The sequence below is a fragment of the Trichoplusia ni genome, unplaced genomic scaffold, assembly GCF_003590095.1.
Source record: "Trichoplusia ni isolate ovarian cell line Hi5 unplaced genomic scaffold, tn1 tig00003740, whole genome shotgun sequence".
In the NCBI taxonomy this organism is placed as follows: Eukaryota; Metazoa; Arthropoda; class Insecta; order Lepidoptera; family Noctuidae; genus Trichoplusia; species Trichoplusia ni.
The window spans coordinates 22,991-43,366 of record NW_020800446.1 but is presented as its reverse complement, the minus strand read 5'-3'; the positions used below and the strand labels follow the sequence as shown (position 1 = coordinate 43,366).

The following is a 20,376-nucleotide window of genomic DNA, read 5'->3' as shown; positions in this document are numbered from 1 at the left end:
ATTAACTAATTCTTGGAATAGCCTCACTTGAGTTAACTTATAATAATACAAAGAAAAATCACACAATCAGTCTTCCTCCTCTATTCTAATATTGGTATATGATGTGCCCGACAGGGTCCATAATTGTTACTTAATTATATTTATACATAAAACCCTGTATACATTATGATATGCAATAAAGAATTGAGAATAAATGTACTATTGAGATATATGTGTCATGGAACTCAAGCCAGTTGTGATATTGACCCGAAAAGGTAGGCAAGTGAATAGTAGCAAGTTAAGATTTAGTTAAGATTGATCCCACCTTTATTTCCAGAAACAGTACTCGCGCCTGCTCAGATCCAGTGCCCGCAGAGTCCTCCTGCTCACTCAACATCTCCCGCGCAACAGCAGTCGCAGCACACTACTGGGTCTCGTAGGATACGCGACCCTTGCACTGCTGTTCTGGAATATCAGAATAGTTTTCTATGTCACCGTGTATACTTTCATAATCAGGACATAAATCCTCTATTTTTCTTCATCTTAATTTTAATTCAGACATTAGACTCATTTGTAAGGCACTTAATGTATCACAAGTTGTTACCATTTCAAATTGAATTAAACAGTTAATTTAGCTTTAAAAGTTCAATAGTCATGTTTTGCAATCCATGATTAACATATTAACGACTCACTTAATAAAATTAGAGTTTAGGATAAGTTTCGAAAACCTTTAAACTAATTAGTGCAAGAATATACTTAAAATTATATTTGCAAGGAAGCAAGCAAGCAGTGCACGTTAGCAAGACACCCGCGGCGCACAACCATGCCACGTGGCAAGCCCAACATCCCCAGTTGCCCAGCAGAAGGCAACAGCGACCACGACCTCACAAAACATGTAGCTGTGAACACGAAATTACAAATATGAGTTTATGAACACAACACTTAGACAACCTATGCATACAGGGCCATTCATGACATTGATGTAGGTCTGACAATAGGATTAGGACACGAATCGGACACTAACTTGTGCTAGAAATTAGAATTGAGTAAAGGATTGAGGACGTGCACGTGGCATAAGACCACGGCTTTAAAGGAAGTTGAAGTTTAAATGAAATGAGGACGAGCACACTGTGTTACACCATTGGTTGGCACTATAATCTTCGAATTGCTTGATTGATTTCATCCATGATATATTTTCCTTCCGACGACGTTTATAATATTTTGCAGTTTACACGACTCCGCGTGTCGTGCTTCCGTAGTCCACGTAACGGTCGCTCGTGGCTCGTGCGCAGGTTCTCCTTTTTCTAGTGGCGTCGTGTCGCCCGTCCGTAATCCGGCTCGTCTGGACAAAATTGAAGAACAGTTCGAAAGCTGGCAGCGAAGGCGTCGGTGATGGGCTTCTTTAACTAGACTCCAAGTAGCTCCAAGTAACGGGTCACCGTGGCGCGACGAAGGACAACAACACCTCGACGCTTGGCTGGGACGAAGTAGGCGCGGGACGAGACATCCTAGCCTACCTGGCGGATTCGGTTACGCGCACGTTCCGGGAGAAGAATCCGCAAGAAACTCCCGGCATTCCTAACGGACTAGAAATTAGAGATATTGTATTGCGCAGCTACGCTACTGATCTGATTGACGATCAATAAAAATAACGCCTTGGCCAGAATTATATGTATTATTTACGCGCCATGGCCAGTGAGCTCGGTGTCGTCGACAAAATGGCCGCGCACTGCGCAGTGCAATGCAATCGGCGGCCGGCGCCCGCGCCGCTCTGCTACCCCTCTCTCGCCTTAGTGCCGCTCATCGCTTCATGTGGCTTCCATTAGTAAGATTTATACTCTGTGGTGCCTACATGATGCCTCCCGAGTATCGCGCTGTGCATATCCTCTGTATTTGCTCTAATATTTTAGTCACAAGCTTGATTTTTCCCACGATGTCTCTTGGAAATTAAATTGTTCCGTTTTGAGAAACAGTTAAACTAAATTAAACTTCTATAAAGCGCCATCCACCATGCAGTAGCGAAACTATTGAAGGATCCAGTAACGTAACTGCATGTATTTAAAACCATAATTAAACACTTCATGGCAGGTGGCGCTACTTTAAGAACTCAAACTCCAATTATTTATTCGCATGTTAAGGTTCTACAATTGTTAAACTTGCTAAATAGGTAAAAATAATTGAAGTTCAGCATTACGGCCTTTTGCAGGCGTTGCAATAATGTGAGGGCTTATACTCTACTTACTATTAAATTATTGTTCTAAGTTTCTAAGATTCTATTTTTTGCTGCAGAAAAATTACTTACCTTGCATTACATTGATTTCAAAGCGAATAATTAAAGCGTAATGGAAACTTTGAAAACCTTAACGACAAAAAAAAATGCTATAATATTTTATCAATACGACTGCAGTTAGGAATTTAATCCTTGCGTCGCGGTGGTTTCGCAAGCATTCAAGTCACATTACAAGATACCCATTCCCAAAACAAGCGATCACGGATTACACAGCTCGTCCAACGAGCAAAAATAAGCTACAAAGTTTTTTGAAGAGTTATGAATTATCATCACTACACAGTTTTTGCTTCAAGCAATAGATGGCAGCACTTGGAAACAAGCGAAATAATTTAATGATTTTACATTTTCCATAAATATGCTTGACGTTTTTTTGCAACTAATTACTTTTCCTAGTCAATTGCGCTCTGCGTGTGGACATTTAGTACAATATTCTTGTTTATTTCAATCTACCTGAAATAGGATGGAATGTTCATCACCTACCAAGTACTCAAGTTTTTTACAAGATGGCGTTGCGTGAAAGCTTGTTTTGAGAATGAAAATTAATTATTACATTAACTTAAAATATGATAAGCCATCGAGAAAAGCTGTATCGTTTTTAATTTTGTTTTTTTTTTTTGGTTTTCCTTTTTAAAAATTTCTACCGCAGTGAGCCTCGAGGGAGGCTTCTACTGCTTCACCGAACTATGTTAGCGAGACTAATGGCGCCTCCAGCCAGAACAATATTACTAAGCTAGGGTCAGCAACGAGTTCTAAGGGCACCCCCTGTGGGGTTCGAACCTCGACTTAGCCATTGCTGACTATCGAATTTAATGCAAAAACAAAAGAGACAGCTGGATCTGTTTTCGATTATTTAGGGATTATTTTTATTACTAGTTTGACCGGTATAAGAACGGACCGGTATATCACTAGGGACGGGGGGGCAACAGTTACGTTACATATAATACACGCGACGAGCCTCGCCGGCGAGGACGGGCACGATAGTGTCTGCGGTTGTGTGGAGTGTTGCTAGTACTTGTAGTTTGGGAACTAAACGCTTCCTGAAGAAGCGTTGTACTATCGTCTGAATACGTTAACGTGTGACGGGGGCGCTTGATGCGCGACAACAGGGAGGGCTTGTATCGTGCAGCCGCCACGACACGGGTGGTTGGACTTGCATTCGTGGAGGAGGTGGGACATGCGCGACAAGTGCTATTCATCATTTAGATTGATGGACATCTGAGTGCGCAACCGAGCGATGCGCCTCCTCACAGCACGCTGCAAGGAACGCATTCTCAGTTTGTTTGGCTCGCTGGGGAAGGAGGTATAAGCGCGAGTGGCGGCGTTCTTCACCCTTATCAGTTCACGTATGTCGGGCGGTAGTTCTAAGCGATCGTCGCCGGTCACAGGTACCGACCCTGAACTATCGCACACCGCCGACTGTGCGTGCTCCGACAGGGAGTCAGACTGACCAGCGCCAGGGGGACCTGATTTGGGGCCGAGAACTATGAGCACTGGTCTGTGGACAGAATCTAACTCTTGGAGGACCTCAATAGAGCGTAGCGAAAGACTGACGTTTCTGAAGATGGCCAAGTCTAATGTGGAAGGTCTGTGCGAGACCTGGTCGGGGAAGTAGGTGGGACTCATCGGGGCGATGATGTCGAAGTTAAGCCTGAACGAGAGGTCGTTTAACTGTATGCCACGCGGGGTGCGGACAGGACAGCTCGCACTCCACGCGGGGTGCTTGGCGTTGAAGTCACCCGCCAGAATGACGGAGTGACCGAGAGAGAAGAGGGACTCTAGGTCTGGTTGCAAGTTAGCCCCACTGTTGGAGGAAGGAATATAGACTGAAACTAGGTGCAGAGGGCTATGATCGGTCATGACTATCCGACAGACAGAAGCCTCAATGTGAGATAGAGGGGGCGGGTCTACAGGGGCGCAATACAGCGACCTCTTGTAGTAGATGAGTGTGCCACCCGATGCGGCACGGGTGCGGTCATTGCGGACCATTGAGTAGTTCGCAATGTTGGGATCCCTATCGAACGGTTTAAGGAATGTCTCTTGAACGAGAAGGACGTCTACCAGATGGTCGCGGAGGAAGGTCGCGACCTCGTCGCGTTGGGCTTTGAGACCTTGGGCATTGAAAAATGCTACCCGAAGTTGTCGGGGTTGAATGTTAACCCGCGACCCTGCGCAAGCATTGCTCGCGGGTGTCGCCATAGGGGCGAGAGCGGTGGGGGGTCCAGAGGGCTCGGGGTGCGCGGAGGGCGAGAGGTGAGCAGAGGGCGCAGGGAGCGCAGGGAGCGCAGAGGGCGCAGGGAGCGCAGAGGGCGCGAGAGGTGCAGAGGGCGCGAGAGGTGCAGAGGGCGCGAGGGGCGCAGAAGGCGCGGGGAGCGCGGAGGGCTGCGAGTCCGCCGTCGGGAACAGCCCGGGGAACCGAGCGCCGTACTTACGTACCAGCGCAGGGTCATCCCGTGCTAGTGCGACGAAGGACAGGAGCTCCTCGACGCTTGGCTGGGACGAGATAGGCGCAGACATCCTAACAACCTACCTGGCGGATTCGAGTATAGCACGTTCCGGGAGAAGAATCCGCAAGAAACTCCCGGCAATCGTGTCCTAGCGGGCCTAAAAGACCTACTACAACCCCGAGTGGGACTAACCCGGGGGTGAGTGAATGTGTAATTCCCTGCCGGGTGTAGGCAGGGAGGTGTGACCTACAGGTGTGCCCTAAGCTTGTAATACCCGCTGCCAGTCTTATTGTGCAGCGGGTTTCCTGACTGCGTGTGTGCAGAGAGCGACAAGCCGGAGCTGCCACTCAAACAACACACACGAATAGGAGGTTAGGGATGGGGTGGGTTGGGAGGTGGGCGATATCCGGGGTCGACTAGGAGGCCCCCCAAGGCCGACTGATCCGGACCCGTCCAACTGACTGCCCTGTCCTGAAGAGACGGGGCGGGTGCGTGGGTCGACACCCACTCGGCTTCGTTGGCACCGTAAGGTATCCACCGAGTACCACTGAGTCGTAAACAACAACAACAGTGGATTTACAATGACGTATCGAACTATAAAGAAATGCGACAAAACACGAGCGCGTCTTTAAAAAGACGTCTCGAGTGTCGACTTACAGGTGTGCCGACCCTGTGTTCAACAAAGGGAACAAAGGGAACGACTGTTTACGTGTTGTGAAGCGCGTATACTCACGAACTACTATAAATAGTAGCCCGCGGCACACAACAACAACAAACACGAAACGAGCTGTGACGCGGGGCGCGCCACGAAGTATCCACTCACGTAAACAATTACGAACGGTCGAACGCACGACAAGAGCTTACGTCCGAACGAATCAAATGTTGAAAGTAGAAAAGACTGGTTAACGCAAGGTTCCTTCTTATATAGTGTTGTCCGACCAATAGCAATGCCTACATTTTGCTCACGAGCAATAGTTTATTTTTACTCGACCAATCAGAGGCGCCACTTTAATTCTAGCCGCGTGGCCCCGCCCCCTGACCACCGAACAAGTTCTAACTTGTTTAATTCTGACTAAACATATATTATTAAGATCTAATGATATCTACGAGATCAAACAGACAAACCGTGTAGATAGTATTGTTGGGCATTGAACCAAATTGAATGTTTCAATCGTACACTTTTGCAATAAATAAACAAATAATGCTTGAACGCCTCAATCTCGGCACGTACTAATTCGATTCCAAAAATTATTAGCCTATTCATTTAGGAAGGCTATAAGTTATGTAACATCACGCTATCACCGAAAGGACACGAGCAGCAATGAGAAATGTTACAAAAACTGAGAGTTATTTTCACTGTTGTGTTGTGCGTGAGTTACGTCAACGGTTAAAGTTAAGTAAAAATCATGTATGACGGGAAAAATACCCATAAAGAATGTGCATATATTATGTCCATCTTTTAAGGTTGACTCACTATTTGAGGATTTTTCTTACTTTCACGATTATAATATTAGTTGACTTTTACGACACACACACAGGTACCTACAGTCTTATATTTTTAAACATATGATTTTTTTTTCTAATTACTTCAATGCCATACAATATAAAATTATATAGTTTATAACAAGGAAAATAACGAAATAAGCACGAAGTTTCGATATTTTGTCAGTTTACAAATTCTCGAAGTGTGATTGGCTGACCAATGAGAGAGCTTACATTATTTGGTGACTGTATTTGAATAATGGTTTTTTAGGTTTACGCGAATGTTGGACATTGAAATAAAAATACTTTTACGGATTTTACTGTGGTTCAATTTTAGATTTTTGTTCCGTCTCGTTGTCAGTGACAGACACCTCTAACGTATGATAGTAGGTACAGCAGGTAAACGATCAACTGTGGCTGGTTTCACTCGGTTTCTCTGATGGGGCCGTGGAACTTTTAGCTTGTTGTCTCGCAGTACTTGCTTGACGTGTTGAAGCTCAGCGGCAAGGTGTCTGTCACCACAGAGTCCGTGTGCTCTCTGAAACAAAGATATTCACACGGTAGCTAACTATTTAGGGTGCCCGTGACCATGATACCTGCAAAGGTTTCGAAACGTCGGGAACTAAAATCTAAAATTAAACCGCGATGAAATCTGATGATGAGGGTTTTGTACCATCCGATTTTTAAATATTTACTTAAAAGATTTTACTTACAATTATTTGATTTTTTTGATTCGATATATATATATATATATTTACGAGTTAATATATATATATATATATATAATATTTGTCGGAGATGGTCATGAGAGTAAATGCTTAACCTTAATTAAAACCTTTTTTGAGGTAAATAGTCTGCAACCTCATTCTTGAAACCTTTATGGATACTATTTGCGGCAATACTGGCCAGGTTGAAAATAGAAGCGCGAGATATTTGAATTTGAATTTTAATAAATAAAATATAATATAATATATAATCAATAAATAAAACATTACCCACACTACCATGCATTTCGTTTGTTTGTTTTTTTTGTTTATGGCAATCTGCTGTTCTTTACAACAATTTCTGCCTACCATGCATTTCACACACACATGTTTATTTTATATTTCATTTTGTCCATAGACATAGAGTACTGACATTGACATATCAAATATAAATATATTTGCCTATACATACTCTGTGGTCAAATGGTTTCTTTTGATTTTCATTTTGTTCATAGGCATAGAGTACTCAAAAAAAGTTTTATTTGCCTCATTTAATATAAAAAAAGATTTTAATAATAATGCATAAAAAATACATTAAATCAGTTAATAAAACCTAACCTAACCTAACCAGCATGCATTTGACACACGCATACATACTCTGTGGAGTCTGTGGTCAAATTGTTTCTTTTGTCTATTATAGACATAGTTGAAAAGTTTGTTTCCTGTAGTTTTGTAAACATTTTTTTAAATAGATACTTTGTTTTATTTTCTTTTCATTTCATATAATTTGTTCAGAAAAGAAATTGGCAAATAACAGTCTTGGTCAAATCTGTGGTTATAGTAGTTTAGTTTTCGACAGTAGAACCTTAATAATGTTTGAATATTATATTTTAATAATGTATATTATGTCACTTACAATTAAAATTTATTATATGGTCGAATTTCGACCACTGGGCGACCACTAGTAATTAATTATTTTTTAATTTAGTTATTGACTGAGGAGAGGAGCTCAGTTGTATAAGAAGTTTTAGGAAACATTATTTATATCATAATTGGGCGAGACTTTTTTAAATTTAGTTTTGAGGTTAGGACTAGTTAGGAGTGTCAAAACGGTGTTATTGGCTCGGTCGACGGAGCCCCGCTTCGCGGGGCTCCTACTTCTGGGTGGTTTAAAAAAAAGAACCACGAAGTTGTTGGCGGGGTCTATTCGCTCGCTTCGCTAGCTCAACGACCCCGCCAACCACTTCTAACCTAACCTGTCCATGTCGGGGTGCTCTGAGTCGGGGTGTTAACTATAGTGACACGGTATCGAATAGAAAGTATCGATACTGTACTCATGAGTAGTATCGATAAAAAAGTATCGTACTCGTAAAAGAATCGACACAAAAGTATCGATACCTCAAAGTATCGAGTTCTTTGCTCAGGCAGGGCCTTCCTACGCCATACGTTAGTTTGTCAATGTTAGTTAGTAAGTATCGTCTGTACTGTACCTTCATTCAGTAAGAGAAAATGAAAAAATAGCAAATGGTACATAAATATAAGATAAATAAAAACTATCTGTAAGTAAAGCCACAATTTTTTAGTCTAAAATATTATAAATCCCATTCCTACTCTGTACAATCGCTCAAGAAAAGAAGTTTGTCGAGCCTTTTTGGCGATAGGCGGTTACGGGTTTTAGTAATTGTACTTCCAGCTACTCAACTTGTCAAAAGTACTTGCTAAGTAAAAGTATCGAAAACAAAGTATCGAGTACAAAAGTATCGGTATCAAATGGAAACCTACTCGATACTATAAAGTATCGATACTTTTTTCGTGTCCCTAGTTAACTATGATGATGGTTCTAGATTTAGTTTTATATATTTCAACATTTTACATAAATTTCGATTTATATGATAATCATCATAACAATTTAGAAAAATCACAATACGAAAACACGGAACATAATCAATCGCGAACTAAATGAACTATTGGAAGGTAATTACACTCTTTGACAGTTGAGTGACACTTCAATATGACGGTTAGAGTGAGAAAACACTAGTTTTTTCCATACGTTATAGAATTTTCTGTTCCATTTTTGAGAATTAACCTCAAAACTTTAATTTAAAATTTCTCAAAAACTACACATTTCCGCACAAAAACACTTTATATTATAACTCGGGGCCTCATTGCCGATCTATTAAAACCAAAAACACCTAGTAATTTGTGCAGCCCGTTTCTAAAGTCAACCCTTTTGGGGAAATTAATTGTGTGTTTGTGAGATATGGACTCGGTGTTAAGACAGTGACTCTTGTTTGAATTTGTGTTTTATATCGCGCTGAGTTCGGAGAAAGAAAACACGGGAATCTGTTGCATGTGTTCTAAAGATCCCACCATCACTATGCTTTGCTAATGTATCATGTATGTTTCCTAAATGAATTACTGAGTAATTATAATTGTTATCATGCTAAATAAAAATCTTTGTTTCATTGGACAGCTCTATTTAGAATTATGCACAAGCACACTGTGTTTTTGATATATATTTCGATAGTGATTCTGTTTAAATGTCAACTATTGCTGAGCAAAAGTTTTCCATTTTGTAGCAAACTTTTGAGAAACGCAGTGTACTTGTGCATATAAAATCCATAACGAAGAATTGAAATACATTGTAGTTTGAAATTCCCGCCCTAAGTTTTACTCTAGTTCTCGCGGGCCAAACTTAGATGGCGCTGGCCGGTAAGGAAAAAATTCCTACTAAAATTTGTATGGAGTCGTTATTCTTCCCTCTAGGGGTATAATATGTTCTGTGGTCGCTTCCAGCTTCAGTACGGACAACATCTACGAAGAACAATTGGCGAATCCCGATCCTGATTAGAAGAATTACTTCGATTTCTTCATATTCCTCTAGTAGAGACGTGGGGTGTGTGACGTCATACTGTTTCCGGTCTGGTTTCTCTCCACGACGCACAGACGTGCTTGTTCTAACCTGAATTTTTACCTAAACTGCAACCTTCCGTGTAAAGCTACCCTTGTCCCTCGGCAGCTCTTGAACACAGTGCTAATAAAGGTTTTTACGATATATCCGATTCATCTGATCAAAAATAAAAGTTCGCAACACTTGGTGCAAATTAAATTATCTACAACTTTGGTTGGAGGGTCATATATTTTAAGTAGTCTAAAATAATAACTGGTATATTTGTGTTGTATTTATATTGTATATCTATGGGCCATGTTGCCTAAAAATAAATAAATTGAATTGAATTGAACACCCCAAAAAAGAACTTGTATCGTGTCATAATGAAACATTTATTCTTTTTCTATAAAAAAAATCAACAATTATAAAAAATAAGAAATAAACCACTTAGGAATATGTAGTTGAATATATATATATATATATTTTTACAAGACTACTGATGTTTCCCTATTTTAAACACTTGTTATCTGGAAATCTAATCACAATCAGTCATTTATAGAAACGGTATTTAAAGGAATTGGTCAATTATAGACCAAGTAGTCGTTTCGCGAATCAGTCATTCCAAGGTTAGACTTTCTAGTTTCTGACTACACGTAACGACTGTTAATAATGTGAAAACAGACGATACCCAATTTACAAACCGTGCAATCCGAAACACAGGAACTCGTCATGACGGTCAGTATCCGCAGAATCAAGTGTACCTAACATAATCTCATCAACTTGTAGTTCGAGCCTCGAGTTTCTCTCTGTCCACAACGAATCTTGGAAGTTATATCATCCCGTTTTGGAAATAGTAACTAATATAAAGCGCCATCTGTTATTTAAAATCACAATTACTAATTTCACTGGCAGATGGCGCTAATTTAGGAATTTTAAGAAAAAATACTGAGCTTACATACAAGAAGTGATGGTCGAATATAAAGTATAGAAACCTTAAAAATTAAGAAAAAAAGAATTATTACTGTAGAACAGTTCGAATGCTGGAAGCGAAGTGGATTAGGTGATGGGTTTCTTTAAATTAGACTCCAAGTAGCTTCATAATTGATTTAATGTCGTTAATGATGAATTTGAAGACATATTGCGCTTATGGTTTGCCTTCAATAACAATTAACACGCTATGACCGATCAGGTCGGTGTCGCCTCGCTCACCGCGTCGCTCTTCTACCCCGCTCTCGCCGTAGTGCCTTCATGTGGCTGCCATTACTATGATACTCTGTGGTGGCTGCATATCGTCTACCACTATACTATATAGTGACGTGAGCTTGTGTGTGACACGTTGTGCTCGCACACATGCAAGGCATCAAGAAGTTGGCCTCCTCGGGCTGCGCCTTGTAGACACATCAGGTCGATCTTCAGCTGGCAGCGGGCACAGCCGATTGAAGGCGCGCCGAAGAGTGCCCATAGTTGTCTTCACGTCTGCTACCCTGGTCACACCGTCGGGGCCTGGATACACGTTGGTTATTCGAACGAGCAGCCATCTGTCTCGTACCAGCCGCTCATTCTTGACTAGCACCATCTCTCCAAGTTGAAGATCTCGTCCTCCTCTGCAGCATTTCTGTCCTATTTGCAGCTCTGTAATGTATTTTTTATAAAATCTATCCCGGAGATGGGTCTCACTTGAATTCTCATGTAACGTCAGAAAGTGCTCAGCCTTGTAGTGCTTTGTGCCTGAGGAGAGGGTAAGACAGTTAATGTTCATCATGTGAGTGTGGAAGGATCAGAAGGTAAGGGAGTTAGAGGCCTGGAGTTCAGGATAGCTTCTACGTGGGTAAGTACTGTGTTCATTTTCTCATAAGTAAGGGTTGCAAGAGCAAGTACACATTTCAAATGATGTTTCAACTGATTTTAAAGCACCCTCTGCTAAACCATAGTGTGGGGTGTAGGCTAGAGAGAATTTAAGCAGACTTTCCACGTAAGTAGTTTGCATTTATTTTTAAAAAGCTAGCCAGTTCATTACATGCTCCTGCGAAACATGTACCACTGTCCGAGGAGATGCTGAAAGGTTTTCCTCTACGGGCAATAAATCTGTTTAGAGTAGAAATAAAGGTTTCGGAGCTGGGATCTGTCACAATGCCTTAATTAAATCACTACCTCTACCCTTTCGGTTCAAAATCATCACTGGTCCTGCATAATCATACAAGTACTCTTACTAGTCATACAAATGGATATTCAGGAGGTAGTTCCTTCTCAGGAAAATTGCTCATTGAGAAGATTGACACAACTATGTTGACTTTCTAGGAAGATTTCTACCATTTAACGCCCAAAATTTATGACACATAAATATGCGTCATAAATTTAGACACCAGTAACTGTGAACCAGCATGCATGAGTGATTTGTGATAATGATTAAAAATAAGTACTGTAATGTGATGAGGTGCATGTAGCAATATAGGATGTAATAAGGTGTGGTACTTGTAATGTGACCATCAGAATGTAACAAGTCTATGTGACAAGTTTTTATATTTTGGAAAATAAGAGTGACGATAACAAATATTAGTTAGGATTAGATAATGTGCGTGACAGCGTGTAAGAACAATAACACTGATTAATACTTGTGGACAAGACAATAGTTGTGTTTACTTAAATAGGATGAAGATACTCAGCGATAGTTTTAATTTGTATAGGATTTGTTTAGTTTAGATTCTTATTGTTTATTATACTCCGGCCTTCTATCGGTAAACCATTCCAATAGCGACAACCAATAGGAGAGCCGGAATTAATTCGACTAAGATGTAAAAATAATCATGCGATTAAATGTAAAGTATTGTACATATTATATTTTTCTCAAATTATATAGACCATCATAACTTTAAAAATGTATAATTTATAGAACATTGTAATTGATTTTAATATGTAAATCGACGTTTTTTGTAAACGGCTCTCGGTGCGGTAACGAATTGTCGTACCTGACTTAAGGCCTCGATTCTTATTGGTCGAAAAGCAAGCGCTCAGATTGGTCGGCCAATAGGAACAAGCGAATTTCGGGGCCCGAATTTGTATAAAAAGCGGTCTGCACCGAGGGTCGTCATATATGATTCGAGGGGGATTCTGCTTTCGACACTCGTTTCGTTCGGACGTAAGCACTCGTTTTCTCGTCTTTACGTAACTGTTTACGTGAACTGATACTTCGTGGTGCGCCCCGCGTCACAGCTCGTTTCGTGTTTGTTGTTGTTGTTGTGTGCTGCGGGCTACTATTTATAGTAGTTCGTGTGTATACGCGCTTCACAACACGTAAACAGTCGTTCCCTTGTTCTTTTTAGAACACAGGGTCGGCACACCTGTAAGTCGACACTCGAGACGTCTTTTTAAAGACGCGCTCGTGTTTTGTCGCATTTCTTTATAGTTCGATACGTCATTGTAAATCCACTGTTGTTGTTGTTTACGACTCAGTGGTACTCGGTGGATACCTTACGATGCCAACGAAGCCGAGTGGGTGTCGACCCACGCACCCCGCCACGTCCCTTCAGGACAGGGCAGTCAGTTGGACGGGTCCGGATCAGTCGGCCTTGGGGGGCCTCCTAGTCCAGCCCGGATATCGCCCACCTCTTAACCCACCCCATCCTTAACCTCCTATTCGTGTGTGTTGTTTGAGCGGCAGCCCCGGCTTGTTGCTCTCTGCACACACGCAGTTAGGAAACCCGCTGCACAATAAGACTGGCAGCGGGTATTACAAGCTTAGGGCACACCTATAGGTCACACCTCTCTGCCTACACCCGGCAGAGAGTCACACATATAATCACCCCCGGGGTAGTCCCACTCGGGGTTGTAGTAGGTGTATTTAGAGTTTCTAGCGGATTGTTCTCCCGAAACGTGCGCGTAACCGAATCCGCCAGGTAGGTTGCTAGGATGTCTCGTCCCCCGCCTACTTCGTCCCAGCCAAGCTTCGAGGTGTTTTTGTCCTTCGTCGCGGCAGCACGGGATGACCCTGCGCTAGTGCGTAAGTACGGCGCACGGTTCCCCGGGTTGTTGTCGGCACCGGACTCACAGCCCTCCGCGCTTCCCGCGCCCTCTGCGCTCCCTGCGCCCTCCGCGCCTTCTGCGCTCCCTGCGCCCCCCGCGCCTTCTGCGCTCTCTGCGCCCTCTGCGCTCCCCGCGCAGCCCGCCCCGCCCGCCCCTAAGGCCAAGCCCGCGCGCAACTCCTGCGCCTCCCCCCACCCCCGCCCCCGAAGTTGTCGGGGCTTGAGATTTCCGCTTGTGCCTGCCATTAGTGACCTGCACGGGAGAATGAGTTCAGGGTTGAGATCAGGTTGCGGATCTCGGAGAAAATCCCCAGGGCTTCCTGGGGAGATCGGCTGGCGCTTAAGCGCTGGGACATAACCTCCATGAGTTCACCATCGAGGACTTCGATGAGCGCTCGAGTGAGTTTCATCTCAGAGGTGGGCTGGGTGGCCGGGGGAGTTGGCCGCGGTGCGCTGGGAGCCCTCTGGGGCTGCGAGGCTGGGGGTGGGATGTTCAGTCCCAACAAGGGTGGGACGACTGATGCCTGAGGGGCATGGGGGGGGATCTGCAATCCCATGAGTGACGGGATGCGGGGTGCCGAAGGGGCCTTGCTTGCCTGAGGGGCGAGGGGAGGGAACGCACTCGGATCTCCGAGTTTGTCCCAGAAGGAGGGCCTCTGAGGTCTCAGCGAGGTCTGGGCTGTGGGAGGGGCGGGTGCAGAGGGGCGAGTGGAAGCTCGTTTCTGCCCCTTGTTGGGCTTTGATGGCTGCGAGGGCCGGCTCTTGGGAGCCTTTGGGCACCCACGGTAGTTTGCGGGATGGCCTTGCTCCCCGCAGAGGACGCAGCTCGGGGGCTCCGAGTCTGGGAGTGGGACTTTGGGGCGGGGGCAGGACGCCGTTGCGTGGTCGCCTAGGCACTTGACGCACCTGGCGCGCGCCTTGCAGTATTTGCTGGCGTGCCCGTACAGTTGGCAGTTGTGACACTGCCCGGGCGGGCCGCGTTTATGCGGAGCCTCGACTGTAATGCCAGACAGGTGGCATACCGTCTTGATTTGGAAAATTGCCTTAGTATCGGCGGATCGGGGAATGACGGCCAATACCATTTCGAATGGCGTTAGGCCTTTGGCACGGTGCATACGGTGCACCTTGGTCGACGCGATGCCCTGCGCCGTTAAGTCGTCTCGACTCAGTGGTACTCGGTGGATACCTTACGGTGCCAACGAAGCCGAGTGGGTGTCGACCCACGCACCCCGCCCCGTCCCTTCAGGACAGGGCAGACCAATAGGAGAGCCGGAATTAATTAGATTACTATGTTGAAATTGTTCATATTTTTAAATTAAGATCTTACACGTACTGTATTTTTCTAATGTTCTAGGCATAGTAATAGTTTAAAAAATGTATAATTGTAATAATATTATAGTTCATTTTAACCTAGAAATTAAGGATTTATGTAAACGGCTCTCGGTGTGGTAAAGTATCGTCATACTTAAGGTTAAAATAAAATCCGCGCGCGGGCCTCGCCCCCGCTCTTATTGGTCGAAAAGCAAGCGATCTTATTGGTCGGCCAATGGGAGCGGCGGAATTTCGGGGCCCGAATTTGTATAAAAAGAGGCCCGCACCGAGGGTCAACACATTCGGCGGCTACACATCAAGACAAGCGGACAACAGGAAGCAGCAGGAAACCCTCAGCGACAGCGAAGCTCTCGTCAGGCGACGACGAAGCCCTCATCGACAGCGGAGCCCCATAGACGTCGACGGAGCCCCGAGGACTTCAGTGGAGCCCTACACGTCTTTGTAGGAAACAAAATTTGTTTGTTTACATATGTATATCCTCTAAAAAGAGCGTCAATAAATTAAGTTTGGTTTTTATAAGGGCCTTCTAATTTTTCACCAATCCGGCACCCCCAATAGTTGTGCTCGTGCGGTGCTCTATACTGCAAAGTTGGAGCCCGTGCGACACAGTCGCAGTAGAGTCACCCTGCTGACTTCTCTGCAGAAGACCAATAAAAAAAAAAGAGGGTCGTCACATTCGACGGCTACACTTCGACAAGAGAAGAACAGCGAAACAGCAAAGAAGCCTCATCGACAGGAAGCCCTCACCAATAGCACAGCGAAGCGCCCTAATGTCGTCAACGGCGATAGGGCGTCTCGTTTTTCACCAATCCGGCACCCCAATAGCTGTGCTCGTGTGGTGCTCTGTACTGAAAGGTTGGAGTCCGTGCGACACACTATGTACTGGATGACCCATTCAAATGCAACATGGTGTTGTGTTTTTATAATAGTGGTTGCAGCCACCCATCCTGCACTTATTATACTTGATTTATGGACACTACATATGCAGATAAGGCATAGGTTAAGAGATCTTGCCTTCTGAATGCAATCGCAACATAAAACTAGAGCACCAATAAATGGCATGGTTACCCCTGCATAATGGAAAACTATTTCATGGAGGTTCATACCAATGGTGTGAAGGGGAAACATAGTGGTATTTTAACAGTAGCAATACAAAAGAACAAGGTGAAAGTACTAATTAGCATGAGACATTTACTGTCAACTACGAAACTTCCTCAAGAAATAACAGACCATTATTTGTGTACTACCACTAATACCAGTGTTGTCCCTTCACACCATTGCTGCGAACCTCTGCAATAGTTTCTTATAAATCTGGTCTATTTTACAGAAACTTGTTAAAATCCTGAAGTGTCTCCAAGACATGTTATGAATTACGGTAAGCTTCCCATTCCCTACTAGTCACCTAATCCAATTCACTTGAGACTAAGTGTATAATTGAATTAAAGAAAAACGTTGTCAACATTTTGTAGTTTGTGTTTTACAATTACCTTATAAACCCTTACATAATATTATCTTGTAACCCAAATTCTTGTACCTTTTCATTTATTGTTTTTATAAAATAAAAACTTTTACTATTACAATATTTGATTTGAAGGAACTCATCTGTAAACATTGTATGTATAAGATTGTTTGTTTCCTAAACAAAAATAAATAAATAATGATAAAAGATGATTCTGCACTGAACTTTAAAGAATTATTATGCTCCTTGTTCTAAATGAAGGATAGCTTGAACATGATTGTAAACTAGAAGCCGTCTGTTATTGTAGTGGTCACATAATGGCTGGCATGCAATATCATAGTTCTTATAAGAGAAGTCAAGAAAACTTATTGTTATGAAATTAACTAATTCTTGGAATAGCCTCACTTGAATTAACCAATAATAATACACTGAAAAATCACACAGTCAGTCTTCCTTTTATATTGGTATGATGTGCCCGACAGGGTCCATAATTGTTACATTATTATATTTATACATAAAACCCTGTATACATTATGATATGCAATAAAGAATTGAGAATAAATGTATTAATGAGATATATGTGTCATGGAACTCAAGCCAGTTGTGATATTGACCCGAAAAGGTAGGCAAGTGAATAGTAGCAAGATTAGATTTAGTTAAGATTGATCCCACCTTTATTTCCAGAAACAGTACTCGCACCTGCAGCTGATCCAGTGCCCGCAGAGTCCTCCTGCTCACTCAACATCTCCCGCGCAACAGCAGTCGCAGCACACTACTGGGTCTCGTAGGATACGCGACCCTTGCACTGCTGTTCTGGAATATCAGAAGCGTTTTCTATGTCACTGTGTATACTGTCATATTCAGGATATAAATCCTCTATTTTAGATAATCTTAGTTTTAATTCAGTCATTTGAATCATTTGCAAGGCACTTAATGTATCACAAGTTGTTACCATTTCTAATGTGAATTAAACAGAGTTAATTTAGCTTTAAAAGTCATGTTTTGCAATCCATGATTAACATATTAACGACTCACTTAATAAAATTAAGTTTAGGATAAGTTTCGAAAACCTTTAAAGTAATTAATGCAAGAATATACTTAAAATTATATTTGCAAGGAAGCAAGCAAGCAGTGCACGTTAGCAAGACACCCGCGGCGTGCAACCATGCCACGTGGCAAGCCCAACATCCCCAGTTGCCCAGCAGAAGGCAACAGCGACCACGACCTCACAAAACATGTAGCTGTGAATATGAAATTACAAATATGAGTTAATGAACACAACACTTAGACAACCTGTGCATACAAGGGCATTCATGACATTGATGTAGGTCTGACAATAGGAAAATATAGGATTAGGACACGAATCGGGCACTAAGTTGTGCTAGAAATTAGAATTGAGTAAAGGATGGAGGACGTGCACGTGGCATAAGACCACGGCTTTAAAGGAAGTTGAAGTTTAAATGAAATGAGAATTATTGAGGATGAGCACACTGGGTTACACTATTGGTTGGCACTGTAATCTTCTAATTGCTTGATTGGTTTCATCCATGATATATTATACTTCGACGTTTATAATATTATGAAGGTTACACGACACCGCGTGTCGAACTTCCGTAGTCCACGTAACGGTCGCTCGTGGCCCGTGCGCAGGTTCTTCTTGTTTTAGTGGCGTCGTGTCGCCCGTCCGTAATCCGGCTCGTCTGAACAAAATTGAAGAGCAGTTCGAAAGCTGGCAGCGAAGGCGTCGGTGATGGGCTTCTATAACTAGACTCCAAGTAGCTTAAAGGTGTTACCGAAATTAGAGATATTGTATTGCGCAGCTACGCTACTGGTTGACGATCAATAAAAATTGTATTATCTACGCGCCATGGCCAGTAGGCTTGGTGTCGTCGACAAAATGGCCGCGCACTCGGCTCGCTCTGCAATCGGAGGTCGGCGCCCGCGCCGCTCTGCTACCCCTGCCCCTCTCTCGCCATAGTGCCGCTCACCGCTTCATAGTTCATGTGACTGCCATTAGTAAGATTTATACTCTGTGGTGCCTGCATGATGCCTCTCGAGTACCGCGCTGTGCATATCCTCTGTATTTGCTCTAATATTTTAGTCACAAGCTTCTTTTTTCCCACAATGTCTCTTGGAAATTAAATTGTCCCGTTTTGAAAAACAGTTAAACTAAATTAAACTTCTATAAAGCGCCATCCATCATGCAGTAGCGAAACTATTGCAGGAACCAGTAACGTAACTGCATGTATTTAAAACCGTAATTATACATTTCATGGCAGATGGCGCTACTTTAAGAACTCAAACTCCAATTATTTATTCGCATGTTAAGGTTCTACAGTTTTTAAACATGCTAAATAGGTAAAAATAATTGAAGTTCAGCTTTACGGCTTTTTGCAGGCGTTGCAATAATGTGAGGGCTTATACTCTACTTACTATTAAATTATTGTTCTAAGTTTCTAAGATTCTATTTTTTGCTGCAGAAAAATTACTTACCTTGCATTACATGATTTCAAATCGAATAATTAAAGCTTAATGGAAACTTTGAAAACCTTACTAACACTTCCGTCATTGTACATTTTAGAAATAGCCTTATTTGTCAGAAACAACCCTGGTTTCCCCTCTTGTCAGCTGACGTAGTTAGAAATAGACGTAATAAATATAAATATTATTTCAAATTACACTCAGCTAAAACAGCACTCTTTCATAAGAGTGTGATATGTATGGCACCTTTAATTTATAATAAAATTCCAGTAGAGATTAAAGAAATAACGAATAATAATTTATTTAAAAGAGAATTTAAGAAATTGTTATGTAAAAAATTCTATTATTGTATAAAGGATTTTTTAAACGAAAAAGTCTACAAATTTTTGTTAATAGATTTAAGTTGTTCTATAGATATAATGTTGTTATTTCTGTGTTGACAACAATGCACTATTTAATTTGTACGCCAATGATGGCAAAACTCAACAATGACTGCAGTTAGGAATTGAATCCTTGCGTCGCGGTGGTTTCGCAAGCATTCAAGTCACATTACAAGATACCCATTCCCAAAACAAGCGATCACGGATTACACAGCTCGTCCAACGAACAAAAATAAACTACAAAGTTTTATGATGAGTTATGAATTATCATCACTACACAGTTTTTGCTTCAAGCAATAGATGGCAGCACTTGGAAACAAGCGAAATAATTTAATGATTTTACATTTTCCATAAATATGCTTGACGTTTTTTTGCAACTAATTACTTTTCCTAGTCAATTGCGCTCTGCGTGTGGACATTTAGTACAATATTCTTGTTTATTTCAATCTACCTGAAATAGGATGGAATGTTCATCACCTACCAAGTACTCAAGTTTTTTACTAGATGGCGTTGCGTGAAAGCTTGTTTTGAGAATGAAAATTAATTATTACATTAACTTAAAATATGATAAGCCATCGAGAAAAGCTTAATCGTTTTTAATTTTGGTTTTTTTTTTTGGTTTTCCTTTTTAAAAATTTCTACCGCAGTGAGCCTCGAGGGAGGCTTCTACTGCTCCACCGAACTATGTTAGCGAGACTAATGGCGCCTCCAGCCAGAACAATATTACTAAGCTAGGGTCAGCAACGAGTTCTAAGGGCACCCCCTGCGGGGCTCGAACCTCGACTTAGCCGTTGCTGACTATCGAAATTAATTACAAAAAACAAAAGAGACAGCTGGATCTGTTTTTGATTATTTAGGGATCTGTTTATTACTAGTTTGACCGGTATAAGAACGGACCGGTATATCACTAGGGACG

The 20,376-nt window shown here is 42.4% G+C and overlaps 1 protein-coding gene across 1 annotated transcript; it reads right to left on the bottom strand.

The window, feature by feature from the left end:
- Positions 1-14,027: 14,027 nt before the first annotated feature.
- LOC113508072 (vegetative cell wall protein gp1-like) lies at positions 14,028-15,418 on the bottom strand. The gene has a single exon (XM_026891033.1). It carries the CDS (start codon positions 14,921-14,923, stop codon positions 14,054-14,056), a length of 870 nt encoding a protein of 289 aa, XP_026746834.1. The 5' UTR covers positions 14,924-15,418; the 3' UTR covers positions 14,028-14,053.
- Between the last annotated feature and the right edge of the window lie 4,958 nt (positions 15,419-20,376).